Source organism: Trichomonas vaginalis, chromosome V (assembly GCF_026262505.1).
Source record: "Trichomonas vaginalis G3 chromosome V, whole genome shotgun sequence".
NCBI classification, from domain to species: domain Eukaryota; phylum Parabasalia; order Trichomonadida; family Trichomonadidae; genus Trichomonas; species Trichomonas vaginalis.
In genome coordinates, this window is record NC_067207.1 from 25,136,404 (window position 1) to 25,158,332 (window position 21,929).

Consider the following 21,929-nt stretch of genomic DNA (forward strand, 5'->3'; position numbering starts at 1 on the left):
ATCTCATTCTCATGGTCAAACAAGTTATCCACACCAGGAAAGTCTATTCACACTTTTTACATGTTTTATGAAGAGACAATCAACGCCACTACTAAACGATGATAAATCTCTGATTTCAGAAGAAACAGATTCCACTGAAGTAATTAAGTAAAGGGAAGTTATTTTTAGTTGAACCATACACGGTAGAAGCAGGTTGGGGAAATTCAATATCAAAAGATAGAATAATCAAATATGGCAGCTATTGGCAAATTTTACAGTTTCAGAAAAACAAACAAGTATGGATTTTGATGTGTCAATCACACACCAACAGAACTTGGAAAGTACACATTATATGTTTACACAATATACTAATGGTCTTGGTCATTGCTTTATGAGAATTCACAAATTACAGTTGTTTCACCAAATTATAGACCAAGTTATACATTGTTCCATCTGAATACCTATATTACATTCCAGATTCTTGAAGTTTCTTTCTTGGCTTCAGTCTACGATCAATTCAGGTGATAAACCACTCACAGCAAAGGTTTTCTTCAACAATGCAGAAGTTGCAACACAAGAAAGTTGCCAAACAGCAAAGATCTTAAGACATTCAAATTCAAAGTTCCAAAAGACACAGCAGCAGGTGAATATTGAAGTCAAGTCACAGCTACAGATGGCAAGAAGATTGGAACAAAGAAGTTCACAATCACAATCAAGAATAACACAGTTCTCACAATCTATTTTCGAACACAAAACTTAATGCCACAATACAACAAAGGCGACAGGTCAACTTCACAGCTGCATCAAGTGTCCAGATACAAAACTCGATAACAAGTTCACTGTTTCTCTGCTTCTACAACGATAAGTCAAGAAGACCGATCACATCAACTAACGATGCAGGATTAGTCAGAGTTCCACTTGATTTCATCCATCCCAACAAACAGAAACAACACAACAGCCCGAAATCAAGATCGTAGTCACAACACCAACCGAATCCTCTGAAAATTAACAAATATCAACATCTATCAAAGATGTTATCGCAAGTGATTCTGCAACAGGAAAGATTGCTACAAAGGAAGCTAAAAAGAAGAGCCGCTTGTTGCAGTTCTCTGTGTCTTAGCTGTCATTTGTTGTTGTTTGTCGGTAGTCGTTATTATTCTTTGGCTAGAGAAATAAAAAAAAATTCGGAGAATAAATTAAATTTTATGCTTTAAACACACTTTTTAAAATTACTTATAATTATCTTCACAAGTTGAAATTACTCAATCTAGGATTGTTTTTCATGTGAAATTTTGTTGTGCAACTAAATCTTATTGCCAACTTGGAATGAAGATCATAGAACAAGACAAGCTTTTTATAAATGAAGCATCTTAATTAATTAACATTACTAATAAATTTTTTTCAAATGATCCCATAACATAATTACCAATTGATGAGTATAAATGCTGCAATGATATCTCCCATCTCAAAAATAAAGGAGAATGATAATGACTCCCGTTTGTTACTTATAAAAATCTGCCAGCTAAAAAAACAGTTATTTGTCTCATTACTCATCAGATTTATTCGTTTTTCTTGACATTTCATCAAGGGTCCATCAATATATAATGACATATGGATGTGTATATACAGGAATTATAGTTCAATTTCATGGCTAAAAATAATGACAGAAGTAGAATGTCAGATTATTTCAAAATTTCTGACATACATAATTAATGTGAAATTTTTTAAATTATATATTGAACTGGAATTTTCGAATGAATAAATAACTCAATCATTATAATTTAGCACAGATAATAAGTAGTCATTCAGATTTGCATCTATTATTTTTAAGTTATTAAATCAAATTGAGCATTTTTTATTTGAACTGGACATTGGGCAAAGAACTTTCAATTTATAGCTTTTTTATTTTTTATTTTTTCACAAAAAATTGAGAGGATCATCTTGACATTATACAGAGGATTTTATAAACTATAGAAAAATCATCATAAGTGTATAATTAATATGAAATATTTATCGATTCATGATATAGATGACTTTGAAAAACGACTCAAAATGTTTCTGAAATATTTATATTTGAATTATTTATAAAATCATTTTACCATTTTTTAAATGTTTTCCATATTACTTTGCGCAACTTTCTCTTTCAGTTTCAGGCAAAGTTGTTGGGGATAATTCGTACATGATTTATGATAAGGACGGAAGGGAGAATTATGAAATAATTAAAGAACCTTATACAAAAGTCAGAATAGATGGTGTTACAAAAACATTAAAGAAGCCACTGATTTAGGCTACTCCGTTGAAATTTATAATGACGAAAATTCATTATGTTATTATTTCAAGACAATTACCAACAAAGGCTCAACGGAAAAGAAAATTTGACCTTTGCACAGCATTGAATTTTAAAAGATTTCTATATATAATGTTGAAGCATCATCCCTTACAAACTTTGGTTATTATCTTTGGTGGGATCAAACAAATGAATCTGACACTAGTTCTGCAAAATCATCCTTGGGTTACAGTATCAGTGCCCAAGGACTTTGGAATAGAACCTGAGCCAAGATCTTCACGAACAATGAGAAAATTTTAGAATACGACTCTGGATTTCCTGAAATTCAATGGATCTCATTCTCATGGCTCAACAAGTATATCCAACCAGGAAAGTCTATCACACTTTCTTACATGTTTTATGAAGAGACGATATCAACCGGCCATTACTTAAACTTGATAAATCTCTGATTTCAGAAGAAACAGATTCACTGAAGTAATTCAAGTAAAGGGAAGTTTTTATTTCTTAGTTGAACCATACACGTAGAAGCAGGTTGGGAATTCATGATTCAAAAGATAAGATAATCAAATATGGCAGCCTTGGCAAATTTACAGTTTTCAGAAAAACAAACAAGTATGGATTTTGATGTGTCAATCACACCACCAACAGAACTTGGAAAGTACACATTATATGTTTACACATATATAATGGTCTGGCTCATTGCTTTATGAAGAATTCACAATTACAGTTGTTCCACCAAATTATTAGACCAAAGTTTACATTGTTCCATCTGAATACCTATATTACATTCCAGATTCTGAAGTTTTCTTTCTTGGCTTCAGTCTACGATCAAGATTTAGGTTTGATAAAACCACTCACAGCAAAGGGTTTTCTTCAACAATGCAAGAGTTGCAACCCAAGAAGTTGCTAAACAGCAAAGATCTTAAGACATTCAAATTCAAAGTTCCAAAAGACACACAGCAGGTGAATATGAAGTCAAAGTCACAGCTACAGATGGCAAGAAGATTGGAAGAAAGAAGTTCACAATCACAATCAAGAATAACACAGTTTCACAATCTATTTCGAACCAAAACTTAATGCCACATACAAACAAAGGCGACAAGGTCAACTTCACAGCTGTCATCAATGATCCAGATACAAACTTCGATAACAAGTTCACTGTTTCTCTGTTCTACAACGATAAAGTCAAGAAGACGATCACATATCAACTAACGATGCAGGATTAGTCAGAGTTCCACTTGATTTCACCATCCCAACAACAGAAACAAACACAAACAGCCGAAATCAAGATCGTGAGTCACAACACAACCGAATCCTCTGAAAAATTAACAAATATCAACATCTATCAAGATGTTATCGCAAGTGATTCTGCAACAGGAAAGATTGCTACAAGGAAGCTAAAAAAGAAGACCGCTTGTTGCAGTTCTCTGTGTCTTAGCTGTCATTGCTGTGTTGTTGTTGCGGTTAGTCGTTATTATTCTTTGGCTGAGAAAATAAAAAAATTCGGAGATAATTAAATTTTATGCTTTAAACACACTTTTTAAAATTACTTATAAATTATCTTTCAACAAGTTGAAATTACTCAATCTAGGATTCGTTTTTCATGTGAAATTCTTGTTGTGCAACTAAATCTTAATTGCCAACTTGGAATAAAAATCATAGAACAAGACAAGCTTTTTTATAAATGAAGCATCTAATTAAAACATTACTATAAATTTTTTTTTCAAATGATCCCATAACATAAGTTACAATTGCTGAGATAATATAATGGCTTGCAATGATATCTTCCCATCTCAAAAATAAAGGAAATGAAAATGACCCGTTTGTTACTATAAAAATCTGCCAGCTAAAAAAACAGTTATTTTGTCTCATTACTCATCAGATTTATTCGTTTTTCTTTGACATTATCATCAAGGTCCATCAATATATAATGACATATGGATGTGTATATACAGGAATTTATAGTTTCAATTTTCATGGCTTAAAAATAAATGACAAAGAAGTAGAATGTCAGATTATTTCAAAATTTCTGACATACATATTAATTGTGAAATTTTAAAATTATATATTGAACTGGAATTATCGAATGAAATAAATAAACTCAATCATTAATTTGACACAGATAATAAGTAGTTCATTCAGATTTGCATCTATTATTTTTAGTTATTTAAATCAAATTGAGCATTTTTTATTTGAAACTGACATTGGGCAAAGAACTTTCAATTTTATAGCTTTTTTATTTTTTTTTTCACAAAAAAATTGAGGAGGCATCATCTTGACATTATACAAGGTGATTATAACTATAGAAAATCAATAATAAGGTATAATAATATGAAATATTATCGATTCATATGTATAGATGACTTTGAAAAACGACTCAAAATGTTTCTGAAATTATTTATATTTTGAATACTTTTATAAATCATTTTTTACCATTTTTTTAAATGTTTTCCATATTACTTGCACAACTTTCTCTTTCAGTTTCAGGCAAAGTTGTTGGGATAATTCGTACATGGATTTATGATAAGGACGGGAAAGGGAGAATTATGAAATAATTAAAGACTTATACAAAAGTCAGAATAGATGGTGTTACAAAAAACATTAAAGAAGCCACTGATTTAGGCTACTCCGTTGAAATTTATAATGATGAAAATTCAGATTATGTTATTATTTCACAGACAATTACCAAACAAAGGCTCAACGGAAAGAAAATTGACCTTTGCACAGCATTGAATTTAAAAGATTCTATACGATATGTTGAAGCATCATCCCTTTACAAACTTTGGTTATTATCTTTGGTGGGATCAAACTAAATGATCTGACACTAGTTCTGCAAAATCATCCTTGGGTTACAGATATCAGTGCCCAAGACTTGGAATAGAACCTGAGCCAAGATTCTTCCACGAACAATGAGAAAATTTTAGAATACGACTCTGGATTTCCTGAAATTCAATGGATCTCATTCTCATGGCTCAAACGAGTATATCAACCAGGAAAGTCTATCACACTTTCTTACATGTTTATGAGAGACATATCAACCGCCATTACTTAAACTTTGATAAATCTACTGATCAGAAGAAACAGATTCCACTGAAGTAATTCAAGTAAAGGGAAGTTTTTTATTTCTTAGTTGAACCATACACGGTAGAAGCAGGTTGGGAATTCATGATTCAAAAGATAAGATAATCAAATATGGCAGCCTTGGCAAATTTACAGTTTCAAAAAACAAAACAAGTATGGATTTTGATGTGTCAATCACACCACCAACAGAAACTTGGAAAGTACACATTATATGTTTACACATTATACTAATGGTCTTGGCTCATTGGTTTATGAAGAATTCACAATTACAGTTGTTCCACCAAATTATAGACCAAAGTTATACATTGTTCCATCTGAATACTATATTACATTCAGATTCTTGAAGTTTCTTTCTTGGCTTCAGTCTACGATCAAGAGTCAGGTGATAAACCACTCACAGCAAAGGTTTTCTTCAACAATGCAGAAGTTGCAACACAAGAAGTTGCAAACAGCAAAGATCTTAAGACATTCAAATTCAAAGTTCCAAAAGACACAGAAGCAGGTGAATATGAAGTCAAAGTCAAGCTACAGATGGCAAGAAGATTGGAACAAAGAAGTTCACAATCACAATCAAGATAACACAGTTCTCACAATTCTATTTTCGAACCAAAACTTAATGCCACATAACAACAAAGGCGACAAGGTCAACTTCACAGCTGTCATCAATGATCCAGATACAAACTTCGATAACAAGTTCACTGTTTCTCTGTTCTACAACGATAAAGTCAAGAAGACGTCACATCAACTAACGATGCAGGATTAGTCAGAGTTCCACTTGATTTCACCATCCCAACAACAGAAACAAACACAACAGCCGAAATCAAGATCGTAGTCACAACACCAACCGAATCCTCTGAAAAATTAACAAATATCAACATCTATCAAGATGTTATCGCAAGTGATTCTGCAACAGGAAAGATTGCTACAAAGGAAGCTAAAAAGAAGACCGCCCTTGTTGCAGTTCTCTGTGTCTTTAGCTGTCATTGCTGTTGTTGTTGCGGTAGTCGTTATTATTCTTTGGCTGAGAAAATAAAAAAATTCGGAGAATAAATTAAATTTATTGCTTTAAACACACTTTTTAAAATTACTTATAAATTATCTTTTCAACAAGTTGAAATTACTCAATCTAGGATTGTTTTTCATGTGAAACTTGTTGTGCAACTAAATCTTAATTGCCAACTTGGAATAAAGATATAGAACAGACAAGCTTTTTTATAATGAAGCATCTAATTAATAAAACATTTACTAATAAATTTTTTTTCAAATGATCCCATAACATAAGTTACCAATTGATGAAGTATATAATGCTGCAATGATATCTTCCCATCTCAAAAATAAAGGAGAATGAATAATGACTCCCGTTTGTTACTATTAAAATTTGCCAGCTAAAAAAACATTTATTTTGTCTCATTATCATTCAGATTTATTCGTTTTTTCTTACATTATCATCAAGGGTCCATCAAATATATAATGACTATGGATGTGATATACAGGAATTATAGTTCAATTTTCATGGCTAAAAATAAATGACAAGAAGTAGAATGTCAGATTATTTCAAAAATTTCTGACATACATAATTAATGTGAAATTTTTTAAAATTATATATTGAACTGGAATTTTCGAATGAATAAAATAAACTCAATCATTAAATTTGACACAGATAATAAGTAGTCATTCAGATTTGCATCTTTATTTTTAGTTATTTAATCAAATTCGACATTTTTTATTTGAACTGACATTGGCAAAGAGAACTTTCAATTTTATAGCTTTTTTATTTTTTATTTTTTTCACAAAAAATTGAGAGGATCATCTTGACATTATACAAGGTGATTATAACTATAGAAAATCAATCATAAGGTATAATAATATGAAATATTATCGATTTCATATGTATAGATGACTTTGAAAAACGACTCAAAAATGTTTCTGAAATATTTTATATTTGAATACTTTTATAAAATCATTTTACCATTTTTTAAATGTTTTCCATATTATTGCACAACTTTCTCTTTCAGTTTTCAGGCAAAGTTGTTGGGGATAATTCGTACATGATTTATGATAAGGACGGAAGGGAGAATTATGAAATAATTAAAGAACCTATATACAAAAGTCAGAATAGATGGTGTTACAAAAAACATTAAAGAAGCCACTGATTTAGGCTTACTCCGTTGAAATTATAATGATGAAAATTCAGATTATGTTATTATTTCACAGACAAATTACCAACAAGGCTCAACGGAAAAGAAAATTGACCTTTGCACAGCATTATTGATTTAAAAGATTCTTAGATAATGTTGAAGCATCATCCCTTACAAACTTTGGTTATTATCTTGGTGGGATCAAACAAATGATCTGACACTAGTCTGCAAAATCATCCTTGGGTTACAGATATCAGTGCCCAAGACTTTGATAGAACCTGAGCCAAGATTCTTCACGAACAATGAGAAAATTTTAGAATACGGACTCTGGATCCTGAAATTCAATGGATCTCATTCTCATGGCTCAACAAGTATATCCAACCAGAAAGTCTATCACATTTTCTTACATGTTTTATGAATGAGAATATCAACCGCCATTACTTAAACTTGATAAATCTCTGATTTCAGAAGAAACAGATTCCACTGAAGAAATTCAAGTAAAGGGAAGTTTTATTTCTTAGTTTGAACCATACACGGTAGAAGCAGGTTGGGAAATTCATGATTCAAAAGATAAGATAATCAAATATGCAGCCTTGGCAAATTTACAGTTTCAGAAAAAACAAACAAAGTATGGATTTTGATGCTGTCAATCACACCACCAACAGAACTTGAAAGTTACACATTATATTGTTTACACATATACTAATGGTCTCTTGGCTCATTGCTTTATGAAAGAATTCACAATTACAGTTGTTCCACCAATTATAGACCAAAGTTTTACATTGTTTCCATCTGAATACCTATATTACTTCCAGATTCTGAAGTTTCTCTTCTTGGCTCAGTCTACGATCAAGATTCAGGTGATTAAACCCACTCACAGCAACAGGTTTTCTTCAACAATGCAGAAGTTGCAACACAAGAAGTTGCAACAAGCAAAGATCTTAAGACATTTCAAATTCAAAGTTCCAAAAGAACAAGCAGCAGGTGGAATATGAAGTCAAAGTCACAGCTACAGATGGCAGAAGATTGAACAAAGAAGTTCACAATCACAATCAAGAATAACACAGTTCTCACAATCTATTTCGAACCAAAACTTAATGCCAAATACAACAAAGGCGACAAGGTCAACTTACAGCTGTCATCAATGATCCAGATACAAACTTCGATAACAAGTATCACTGTTTCTCTGTTTCTACAACGATAAAGTCAGAAGACCGATACATCAACTAACGATGCAGGATTAGTCAGAGTTTCCACTTGATTTCACACATCCCAACAACAGAAACAAAAGCAAAAACACCGAAATCAAGATCGTAGTCACAACACCAACCGAATCCTCTTGAAAAATTACAATATTCAACATCTATCAAGATGTTATCGCAAGTGATTCTCTGCAAACAGGAAAGATTGCTACAAAGGAAGCTAAAAGAAGACCGCCCTTGTTTGCAGTTCTCTTGTGTCTTAGCTGTCATTGCTGTTGTTGTTGCGGTAGTCGTTATTATTCTTTGGCTGAGAAAATAAACAAAATTCGGGAGAATAAATTAAATTTTATGCTTTAAACACACTTTTTAAAAATTACTTATAAATTATCTTTCAACAAGTTGAAAATTACTCAATCTAGGATGTTTTTCATGTTAAATTCTGTTTGTGCAACTAAATTTAATTGCAACTTGGAATAAAGAGTCATAGAACAAGACACAGCTTTTTTATAAATGAAGCATTAATTATAAACATTACTAATAAATTTTTTTTCGAATGATACCATAAACATAAGTTACCAATTGATGAGTATTATAATGCTGCATATGATATCTTCCCATCTCAAAAATAAAGGAGAATGGGAATAATGACTCCCGTTTGTTACTATAAAATCTGCCAGCTAAAAAAAACAGTTATTTTGTCTCATTACTCATCAGATTTATTCGTTTTTTTTGCAATTATCATTCAGAGGGTCACATCAAATATATAATGACATATGATGTGTATATACACGGAATGTAAGTTCATTATTCAATGGCTAAAAAATAAATGACAAGTAAGTAGATGTCGATTATTCAAAAGTTTCTGACATACATAATTAATGTGAATTTTTAAAATATATATGAACTGGAATTTTCGAATGAATAAATTAACTCAATCATTAAAATTTGACACAATAATAAGTAAGTATTCAGATTTGCATCTATTATTTTTAGTATTAATCAAATTGAGATTTTTTTATTGGAACTGACATTGGGCAAGAACTTTCAATTTTATAGCTTTTTTATTTTTTTATTTTTCACAAAAAATTGAGGGATCATTCTTGACATGTTATACAGGTGATTATAACTATCAGAAAATCAATTTCATTAAGGTATAATTAATATGAAAAAATTATCGATCTTCATATGTATAGATGACTTTCTGAAAAACGACTCAAAAATTCGTTTTCTGAAATATTTATATTTGAAATATTTTTTTAAAAATCATTTTACCATTTTTTTAAATGTTTTCCATATTACTTGCACAAACTTTCTCTTTCAGTTTCAGGCAAAGTTGTTGGGGAATATTCGTACATGATTTATGATAATGGACGGAAGGGAGAATTATGAAATAATTAAAGAACCTTTATACCAAAAGTCAGAATAGATGGTGTTACACAAAACATTAAAGAAGCCACTGATTTAGGCTACTCCGTTGAAATTTATAATGATGAAAAATTAGATTATTTATTATTTCACAGGACAATTACCAACAAAGGCTCAACGGAAAAGAAAATTGACCTTTGCACAGCATTGAATTTAAAAGATTCTATAGATAATGTTGAAGCATCATCCCTTACAAACTTTGGTTATTATCTTTGGTGGGATCAAACAAATGATCTGACACTAGTTCTGCAAATCATCCTTGGGTTTACAGATATCAGTGCCCAAGACTTTGGAATAGAACCTGAGCCAAGATCTTCACGAACAATGAGAAATTTTAGAATACGACTCTGGATTTCCTGAAATTCAATGGATCTCATTCTTCATGGTCTCAACAAGTATATCCAACCAGGAAGTCTATCCACACTTCTTACATGTTTATGAAGAGACATATCAACCGCCATTACTTAAACGTTGATAAATCTCTGATTTCAGAAGAAACAGATTCCACTGAAGTAATTTCAAGTAAAGGGAAGTTTTTTCATTTTAGTTGAACCATACACGGTAGAAGCAGGTTGGGAAATTCATGATTCAAAAGATAAGATAATCAAATATGGCAGCCTTGGCAAAATTTACAGTTTCAGAAAAACAAACAAGTATGGATTTTGATGTGTCAATCACACCACCAACAGAACTTGGAAAGTTACACATATAATGTTTACAACTATATACTAATGGTCTTGGCTTCATGCTTTTATGAAGAATTCACAATTACAGTTGTTCCACCAAAATTATAGACCAAAAGTTATACATTTTTCCATCTGAATACCTATATTACATTCCAGATTCTGAAGTTTCTTTCTTGGCTTCAGTCTACGATCAAGATTCAGGTGATAAACCACTCACAGCAAAGGTTTCTTCAACAATGCAGAAGTTGCAACACAAGAAGTTGCAAACAGCAAAGATCTTAAGACATTCAAATTCAAAAGTTCCAAAAGACACAGCAGCAGGTGAATATGAAGTCAAAGTCACAGCTACAGATGGCAAGAAGATTGGAACAAAGAAGTTCACAATCACAATCAAGGAATAACACAGTTCTCCAATCTATTCTCGAACCAAAACTTAATGCCACATAACAACAAAGGCGACAAGGTCAACTTCACAGCGTGTCATCACATGATCGCAGATACAAACTTCGATAACAAGTTCACTGTTTCTCTGTTCTACAACGATAAAGTCAAGAAGACGATCACATCAACTAACGATGCAGGATTAGTCAGAGTTCCACTTTGATTTTACCATGCCCACAAACAAGAAACAAACACAACAGCCGAAAATCAAGATCGGTATCAAACACCAACCGAATCCTCTGAAAAATTAACAAATATCAACATCTATCAAGATGTTATCGCAAGTGATTCTGCAACAGGAAAGATTGCTACAAAGGAAGCTAAAAAGAAGACCGCCCTTGTTGCAGTTCTCTGTGTCTTAGCTGTCATTGCTGTTGTTGTTGCGGTAAGTCGTTATTATTCTTTTGGCTGAGAAATAAAAAAATTCGGAGAATAAATTAAATTTTATCTTTAAACACAACTTTTTAAAATTACTTATAAATTATCTTTCAACAAGTTTGAAATTACTCAATCTAGGATGTTTTTCATGTGAAATTCTTGTTGTGCAACTAAATCTTTAATTGCCAACTTGAATAAAGATCATAGAAACAAGACAAGCTTTTTATAAGATGAAGCATCTTAATTAATAACATTACTAATAAATTTTTTTTCAAATGATCCCATAACATAAGTTACCAATTGATGAGTATATAATGCTGCAATGATATCTTCCCATTCAAAAATAAAGGAGAATGAATATGGACTCCCCTTTGTTACTATAAAAAATCTGCCAGCTAAAAAAACAGTTATTTTGTCTCATTACTCATTCAGATTTATTCGTTTTTCTTGACAATTATCATCAAGGGTCCATCAATATATAATGACATATGGATGTGTATATACAGGAATTATAGTTCAATTTTCATGGCTAAAAATAAATGACAAGAAGTAGAATGTCAGATTATTTCAAATTTCTGACATACATAATTAATGTGAAATTTTTTTTAAATTATATATTGAACTGGAATTTTCGAATGAATAAATAAACTCAATCATTAAATTTGACACAGATAATAAGTAGTCATTCAGATTTGCATCTATTATTTTTTAGTTATTAAATCAAATTGAGCATTTTTATTTGAACTGACATTGGGCAAAGTAACTTTCAATTTTATAGCTTTTTTATTTTTTTTATTTTTTCACAAAAAATTGAGAGGATCATTATTGACATTATACAAGGTGATTATAACTATAGAAAATCAATCATAAGGTATAATAATATGAAATATTATCGATTCATATGTATAGATGACTTTGAAAAACGACTCAAAATGGTTCTGAAATTATTTATATTTGAATACTTTTATAAAATCATTTTACCTTTTTTAAATGTTTTCCTATATTACTTGCACAAACTTTCTCTTTCAGTTTCAGGCAAAGTTGTTGGGGATAATTCGTACATGATTATTGATAAGGACGGAAGGGAGAATTATGAAATAATTAAAAGAACCTTATTACAAAAGTACAGAATAGATGGTGTTTACAAAAACATTAAAGAAGCCACTGATTTAGGCTACTCCGTTGAAATTTATTAATGATGAAAATTCAGATTATGTTATTATTTCACAGACCAATTACAACAAAGCTCAACGGAAAAGAAATTGACTTTGCACAGCATTGAATTTAAAAGATTCTATAGATAATGTTTGAAGCATCATCCCTTACAAACTTGGTTATTATCTTTGGTGGGATCAAAACAAATGATCTGACACTAGTTCTGCAAAATCATCCTTGGGTTACAGATATCAGTGCCCAAGACTTTGGAATAGAACCTGAGCCAAGATTCTTCACGAACAATGAGAAAATTTTAGAATACGACTCTGGATTTCCTGAATTCAATGGATCTCATTCTTCATGGCTCAACAAGTATATCTCCAACCAGGAAAGTCTATCCACTTTCTTACATGTTTTATGAAGAGGACATATATCACGCCATTACTTAAAAGTTGATAAATCTTCTTATTCAGAAGAAACAGATTCCACTGAAGTAATTAAATAAAGGGAGTTTATTTCTTAGTTGAACCATACCGTAGAAGCAGGTTGGGAAATTCATGATTCAAAAGATAAGAATAACATATGGCAGCCTTGGCAAATTTACAGTTTTCAGAAAAACAAACAAGGTATGGATTTGATGTGTCAATCACACCACCAACGAAACTTGGAAAGTTACATATGTATATGTTTACACATATACTAATGGTCTTGGCTCATTGCTTTTATGCAAGAATTCACAATTACAGTTTGTTTCCACCAAATTATAGACCAAAGTTAATACATTGTTCCATCTGAATACCTATATTACATTCAGATTCTGAATTCTTTCTGGCTTCAGTCTACGATCAGATTCAGGTGATAAACCACTCACAGCAAAGGTTTTCTTCAACAATGCAGAAGTTGCAACACAAGAAGTTGCAAAACAGCAAAGATCTTAAGACATTCAAAATTCAAAGTTCCAAAAGGACACAGCAGCAGGTGAATATGAAGTCAAAGTCACACTACAGATGGCAAGAATTGGAACAAAGAAGTTCACAATCACAATCAAGAATAACACAGTTCTCACAATCTATTTCGAACCAAAACTTAATGCCACATACACAAAGGCGACAAGGTCAACTTCACAGCTGTCATCAATGATCCAGATACAACTTCGATAACAAGTTCACTGTTTCTCTGTCTACAACGATAAAGTCAAGAAGACGATCACATCAACTAACGATGCAGGATTAGTCAGAGTTCCACTTGATTTCACCATCCCAAACAACAGAAACAAACACAACAGCCGAAATTCAAGATCGTAGTCACAACACCAACCGAATCCTCTGAAAAATAACCAAATATCAACATCTATCAAGATGTTATCGCCAATGTGATTCTTGCAACAGGAAAGATTGCTACAAAGGAAGCTAAAAGAAGACCGCCCTTGTTGCAGTTCTCTGTTGTCTTAGCTGTCATTGCTGTTGTTGTTGCGGTAGTCGTTATTATTCTTTTGGCTGAGAAAAATAAAAAAATTCGGAGAATCAAATTAAATTTTATGCTTTAAACACACTTTTTAAAATTACTTATAAATTATCTTTCAACAAGTTGAAATTACTCAATCTAGGATTGTTTTTCATGTGAAATTCTTTTTGTGCAACTAAATCTTAATTGCCAACTTGGAATAAAAGATCATAGAACAAGACAAGCTTTTTTATAAATGAAGCATCTAATTAATAAACATTACTAATAAATTTTTTTTTTCAATGATCCCTAAACATAAGTTACCAATTGATGAGTATTATAAATGCTGCAAATGATATCTTCCCATCTCAAAAATAAAGGAGAATTGAATAATGACTCCCGTTTGTTACTATAAAAAATCTGCCAGCTAAAAAAACAGTTATTTTGTCTCATTACTCATCAGATTTTATTCGTTTTTTTCTTGACATTATCATCAAGGGTCCATCAATATATAATGACATATGGATGTGTATATACAGGAATTATAGTTCAATTTTCATGTGCTAAAAATTAAATGGACAAGAAGTAGAATGTCAGATTATTTCAAAACTTCTGACATACATAATTAATGTGAAATTTTAAAATTATATATTGAACTGGAATTTTCGAATGAATAAATAAACTTCATCATTAAATTTGACACAGATAATAAGTAGTCATTCAGATTTGCATCTATTATTTTTAGTTATTAAACTCAAATTGAGCATTTTTTATTTTGAACTGACATTGGGCAAAGAACTTTCAATTTTATAGCTTTTTTATTTTTTATTTTTTCACAAAAAATTGAGAGGATCATCTTGACATTATACAAGGTGATTATAACTATAGAAAATCAATCATAAGGTATAATAATATGAAATATTATCGATTCATTTGTATAGATGACTTGAAAAACGACTCAAAATGTTTTTTCTGAAATATTTATATTTGAATAATTTTATAAATCATTTTACCCATTTTTTTAAATGTTTTCCATATTACTTGCACAACTTTCTCTTTCAGTTTAGGCAAAGTTGTTGGGGATAATTCGTACATGATTTATGATAAGGACGGTAGGGAGAATTATGAAATAATTAAAGAACCTTATAACAAAAGTCAGAATAGATGGTGTTACAAAAAACATTAAAGAAGCCACTGATTAGGGCTACTCCGTTGAAATTTATAATGATGAAAATTCAGATTATGTTATTATTTCACAGACAATTACCAACAAAGGCTCAACGGAAAAGAAAATTGACCTTTGCACAGCATTGAATTTAAAAGATTCTATTAGATAATGTTGAAAGCATCATGCCTTACAAACTTTGGTTATTATCTTTGGTGGGATCAAACAAATGTCTGACACTAGTTCTTGCAAATCATCCTTGGGTTACAGATATTCAGTGCCCAAGACTTTGGAATAGAACCTGAGCCAAGATTCTTCACGAACAATGAGAAAATTGTTAGATCGACTCTGGATTTCCTGAATTCATGGATTCATTCTCATGGTCAACAAGTATATCCAACCAGGAAAGTCTATCACACTTTCTTACATGTTTTATGAAGAAGACATATCACCGCCATTACTTAAACTTGATTAAATCTCTGATTTCAGAAGAAACAGATTCACTGAAGTAATTCAAGTTAAAGGGAAGTTTTTATTTCTTAGTTGAACCATACACAGGTAGAAGCAGGTTGGGAAATTCATGATTCAAAAAAGAAGATAATCAAATTATGGCAGCCTTGGCAAATTTACAGTTTCAGAAAAAACAAACAAGTATGATTTTGATGTGTCAATCACACCACCAACAGAACTTGGAAAGTACACATTATATTGTTACACATATACTAATGGTCTTGGCTCATTGCTTTATGAAGAATTCACAATTACAGTTGTTCCACCAAATTATGACCACAAGTTTATACATTGTTCCATCTGAATACCTATATTACATTCCAGATTCTGAAGTTTCTTTCTTGGCTTCAAGTCTACATCAAGATTTCAGGTGATTAACCACTCACAGCAAAGGTTTTCTTCAACAATGCAGAAAGTTGACAACACAAGAATTTGCAAAACAGCAAAGATCTTTAGACATTCAAATTCAAAGTTCAAAAGACACAGCAGCAGGTGAATATGAAGTCAAAGTCACAGCTACAGATGGCAAGAAGATTGGAACAAAGAAGTTCACAATCACCAATCAGAATAACACAGTTCTCACAATCTATTTCGAACCAAAACTTAATGCACATACAACAAAGGGACAAGGTCAACTTCACAGCTGTCATCAATGATCCAGATACAAACTTCGATAACAAGTTCACTGTTTCTCTGTTCTACAACGATAAAAGTCAAGAAGACGATCACATCAACTAACGATGCAGGATTAGTCAGAGTTTCCACTTGATTTCACCATCCCAACAACAGAAACAAACACAACAGCGAAATCAAGATCGTAGTCCAACACCAACCGAATCCTCTGAAAAATTAAACAAAATATCAAACATCTATCAAGATGCTTATCGCAAGTGATTCTGCAACAGGAAAGATTGCTACAAAGGAAGCTAAAAAGAAGACCGCCCTTGTTGCAGTTCTCTGTGTCTTAGCTGTCATTGGCTGTTGTTTGTTGCGGTAGTTCGTTATTATTGCTTTGGCTGAGAAAATAAAAAAATTCGGAGAATAAATTTAAATTTTATGCTTTAAAACACACTTTTTAAAACTTACTTATAAATTATCTTTCAACAAGTTGAAATTAATCAATCTAGGATTGTTTTCATTGTGAAATTCTTGTTGTGCAACTAAAATCTTTAATTGCCAAATTGGAAATAAAGATCATTAGTGAACAAGACAGCTTTTTTATAAATGAAGCATCTAATTAATTAAACATTACTAATAAATTTTTTTCAAATGATCCCATAACATAAGTTACCAATTGATGAGTTAATAATGCTGCAATGATATCTTCCCATCTCAAAAATAAAGGAGAATGAATAATGACTCCCGTTTGTTACTATTAAAAAACTTGCCAGCTAAAAAAACAGTTATTTTGTCTTCATTATCATCAGATTTATTCGTTTTTTCTTAACTTATCATCAAGGGTCCATATCAATATATAATGACATATGGATGTGTTATATACAGGAATTATAGTTCAATTTTCATGGCTAAAAATAAATGACAAGAAGTAGAATGTCAGATTATTTTCAAAATTTCTGACATTACATAATTAATGTGAAAATTTTTAAAATTATATATTGAACTGGAATTTTCGAATGAATAAAAAACTCAATCATTAAATTTGACACAGATAATAAGTAGTCATTCAGATTTGCATCTATTATTTTAGTATTATTAATCAAATTGAGCATTTTTTATTTGAACTGACATTGGGCAAAGAACTTTCAATTTTATAGCTTTTTTATTTTTTATTTTTCACAAAATTGAGAGGATCATCTTGACATTATACAAGGTGATATAACTATAGAAAATCAATCATAAGGTATAATATATGAATATTATCGATTCATAATGTATAGATGACTTTGGAAAACGACTCAAAATGTTTCTGAAATATTTATATTTGGAATACTTTATAAATCATTTACCATTTTTTTTTAATGTTTTCATATTACTTGCACAACTTTTCTGTTCAGTTTCAGGCAAAGTTAGTTGGTGCGATAATTCGTAATGAATTTATGATAAGGACAGGAAGGGAGAATTATGAAATAATTAAGATACCTTATACAAAAGTTCAGATAGATGGTGTTAACAAAAAACATTAAAGAGCACTGATTTGGGCTACTATCGTTGAAATTTTTAATGATGGAAAATTCAGTTATGTTTTATTCACAGACAATTACAACAAAGGCCTCAACGGAAAAGAAAATATGACCTTTGCACAGCATATGAATTTAAAAGATTCTATAGATTAATGTTGAAGCACTCATCCCATACAAACTTTGGTTATTATCTTTGGTGGAGATCAAACCAAATGATCTGACACTAGTTCTGCAGAAATCATCCTTGGTATACAGATATCAGTGCCCAAGAACTTTGGAATAGAACCTGAGCCAAGATTCTTCACGAACAATGAGAAAATTTTATAATACGACTCTGGTATTTCCTGAAAATTCACTGGATCTCATTCTCATGGCTCAACAAATAGTTATCCAACCAGGAAAGTCTATCACACTTTCTTAATGTTTTATGAAAGACATATCAACCGCCATTACTTAAACTTGATAAATCTCTGTATTTCAGTAAGAAACAGATCCACTGAAGTAATTCAAGTATAAAGGGAAGTTTTTTTATTTCTTAGTTGAACCATACACGGTTAGAAGCGTTGGGAAATTCATGAATTCAAAAGATTAAGTATAACAAATATGGCAGCCTTGGCAAAATTTACAGTTTCAGAAAACAAACAAGTATGGATTTTGACTGTGTCAATCACGACCACAACAGAACTTGGAAAGTACACATTATATGTTACACATTATACTAATGTCTTGGCTCATGTTTGCTTTATGAAAGAATTCACAATTCAAAGTTTGTTCCACCATAATTATAGACCAAATTATACATTTCATCTGAATTACCTTATATTACATCCAGTTCTGAAGATTTCTTTTTTGGCTTCAGTCTTTACGATCTAAAGATTCAGGTGATAAACCACTCACAGCAAGGTTTTCTTCAACAATGAGAAGTTGCAACACAAGAATTTGCAAACAGCAAAGATCTTAAGGACATTCAAAATCAAAGTTCCAAAGACACAGCAGCAGTTGTGAATATTGAAGTCAAAGTCACAGCTACAGATGGCAAGAAGATTGGAACAAGAGTTCACAATCACAATCAAGGATAACACAGTTCCCACAAATCTATTTCGAACCAACACTTTAATGCCACATACACAAGGCGACAAGGTTCAACTTCACAGCTGTCATTCAATGATCGATACAAACTTCGATAACAAGGTTCACTGTTTCTTCTGTTCTCAACGATAAAAGTCAAGAAGACATCACATCAACTAACTTATTCAGGATTAGTCAGAGTTCCACTTGATTTCACAATCCCAACAACAGAACAAACACAACAGCCGAAATCAAGATTCGTAGTCACGACACCAACCAAATCCTCGAAAAATTAACAAATAATCACATCTATCAAGATGTATATCGCAATGATTCTGGCAACAGAAGATTTCTACAAAGGAAGCCTAAAAAGAAGACCGCCCTTGTTGCAGTTCTCTGTGTCTTAGCTGTCATTGCTTGTTGTGTTGCGGTCAGTCGTTATTATTCTTTTGGCTGAGAAAATAAAAAAAAATTCGGAGAATAAATTTAAATTTTATGCTTTTAAACACACTTTTAAAAATTACTTATAAATTATCTTTCAACAAGTTGAAATTACTTTTTAGTTGCACAACAAGAATTTCACATGAAAAACAATCCTAGATTGAGTAATTTCAACTTGTTGAAAGATAATTTATAAGTAATTTTAAAAAAGTGTGTTTAAAGCATAAAATTTAATTTATTCTCCGAATTTTTTTATTTTCTCAGCCAAAGAATAATAACGACTACCGCAACAACAACAGCAATGACAGCTAAGACACAGAGAACTGCAACAAGGGCGGTCTTCTTTTTAGCTTCCTTTGTAGCAATCTTTCCTGTTGCAGAATCACTTGCGATAACATCTTGATAGATGTTGATATTTGTTAATTTTTCAGAGGATTCGGTTGTGGTGTTGTGACTACGATCTTGATTTCGGCTGTTGTGTTTGTTTCTGTTGTTGGGATGGTGAAATCAAGTGGAACTCTGACTAATCCTGCATCGTTAGTTGATGTGATCGTCTTCTTGACTTTATCGTTGTAGAACAGAGAAACAGTGAACTTGTTATCGAAGTTTGTATCTGGATCATTGATGACAGCTGTGAAGTTGACCTTGTCGCCTTTGTTGTATGTGGCATTAAGTTTTGGTTCGAAATAGATTGTGAGAACTGTGTTATTCTTGATTGTGATTGTGAACTTCTTTGTTCCAATCTTCTTGCCATCTGTAGCTGTGACTTTGACTTCATATTCACCTGCTGCTGTGTCTTTTGGAACTTTGAATTTGAATGTCTTAAGATCTTTGCTGTTTGCAACTTCTTGTGTTGCAACTTCTGCATTGTTGAAGAAAACCTTTGCTGTGAGTGGTTTATCACCTGAATCTTGATCGTAGACTGAAGCCAAGAAAGAAACTTCAGAATCTGGAATGTAATATAGGTATTCAGATGGAACAATGTATAACTTTGGTCTATAATTTGGTGGAACAACTGTAATTGTGAATTCTTCATAAAGCAATGAGCCAAGACCATTAGTATATGTGTAAACATATAATGTGTACTTTCCAAGTTCTGTTGGTGGTGTGATTGACACATCAAAATCCATACTTGTTTGTTTTTCTGAAACTGTAAATTTGCCAAGGCTGCCATATTTGATTATCTTATCTTTTGAATCATGAATTTCCCAACCTGCTTCTACCGTGTATGGTTCAACTAAGAAATAAAAACTTCCCTTTACTTGAATTACTTCAGTGGAATCTGTTTCTTCTGAAATCAGAGATTTATCAAGTTTAAGTAATGGCGGTTGATATGTCTCTTCATAAAACATGTAAGAAAGTGTGATAGACTTTCCTGGTTGGATATACTTGTTGAGCCATGAGAATGAGATCCATTGAATTTCAGGAAATCCAGAGTCGTATTCTAAAATTTTCTCATTGTTCGTGAAGAATCTTGGCTCAGGTTCTATTCCAAAGTCTTGGGCACTGATATCTGTAACCCAAGGATGATTTTGCAGAACTAGTGTCAGATCATTTGTTTGATCCCACCAAAGATAATAACCAAAGTTTGTAAGGGATGATGCTTCAACATTATCTATAGAATCTTTTAAATTCAATGCTGTGCAAAGGTCAATTTTCTTTTCCGTTGAGCCTTTGTTGGTAATTGTCTGTGAAATAATAACATAATCTGAATTTTCATCATTATAAATTTCAACGGAGTAGCCTAAATCAGTGGCTTCTTTAATGTTTTTTTGTAACACCATCTATTCTGACTTTTGTATAAGGTTCTTTAATTATTTCATAATTCTCCCTTCCGTCCTTATCATAAATCATGTACGAATTATCCCCAACAACTTTGCCTGAAACTGAAAGAGAAAGTTGTGCAAGTAATATGGAAAACATTTAAAAAAATGGTAAAATGATTTTATAAAAGTATTCAAATATAAATATTTCAGAAACATTTTGAGTCGTTTTTCAAAGTCATCTATACATATGAATCGATAATATTTCATATTATTATACCTTATGATTGATTTTCTATAGTTATAATCACCTTGTATAATGTCAAGATGATCCTCTCAATTTTTTGTGAAAAAATAAAAAATAAAAAAGCTATAAAATTGAAAGTTCTTTGCCCAATGTCAGTTCAAATAAAAAATGCTCAATTTGATTTAATAACTAAAAATAATAGATGCAAATCTGAATGACTACTTATTATCTGTGTCAAATTTAATGATTGAGTTTATTTATTCATTCGAAAATTCCAGTTCAATATATAATTTTAAAAATTTCACATTAATTATGTATGTCAGAAATTTTGAAATAATCTGACATTCTACTTCTTGTCATTTATTTTTAGCCATGAAAA

General features: G+C 31.4%; 3 protein-coding genes across 3 annotated transcripts; 2 read left to right on the forward strand and 1 right to left on the reverse strand.

The window, feature by feature from the left end:
• Positions 1-10,971: 10,971 nt before the first annotated feature.
• TVAGG3_0399270 (immunoglobulins domain-containing protein) lies at positions 10,972-11,199 on the forward strand (the record flags this gene model as incomplete). The annotated part of the gene is made up of 1 exon (XM_051232648.1): positions 10,972-11,199. The coding sequence occupies one exon, from the start codon at positions 10,972-10,974 to the stop codon at positions 11,197-11,199; it is 228 nt and encodes a 75-aa protein (XP_051102378.1).
• Positions 11,200-16,388: 5,189 nt separating this feature from the next.
• Positions 16,389-16,628, forward strand: TVAGG3_0399280 (uncharacterized protein; the record flags this gene model as incomplete). Its single annotated transcript, XM_051232649.1, has 1 exon — positions 16,389-16,628. The coding sequence occupies one exon, from the start codon at positions 16,389-16,391 to the stop codon at positions 16,626-16,628; it is 240 nt and encodes a 79-aa protein (XP_051102379.1).
• A 3,331-nt stretch (positions 16,629-19,959) lies between these two features.
• TVAGG3_0399290 (uncharacterized protein) lies at positions 19,960-21,324 on the reverse strand (the record flags this gene model as incomplete). Its single annotated transcript, XM_051232650.1, has 1 exon — positions 19,960-21,324. One exon carries the CDS (start codon positions 21,322-21,324, stop codon positions 19,960-19,962), a length of 1,365 nt encoding a protein of 454 aa, XP_051102380.1.
• Between the last annotated feature and the right edge of the window lie 605 nt (positions 21,325-21,929).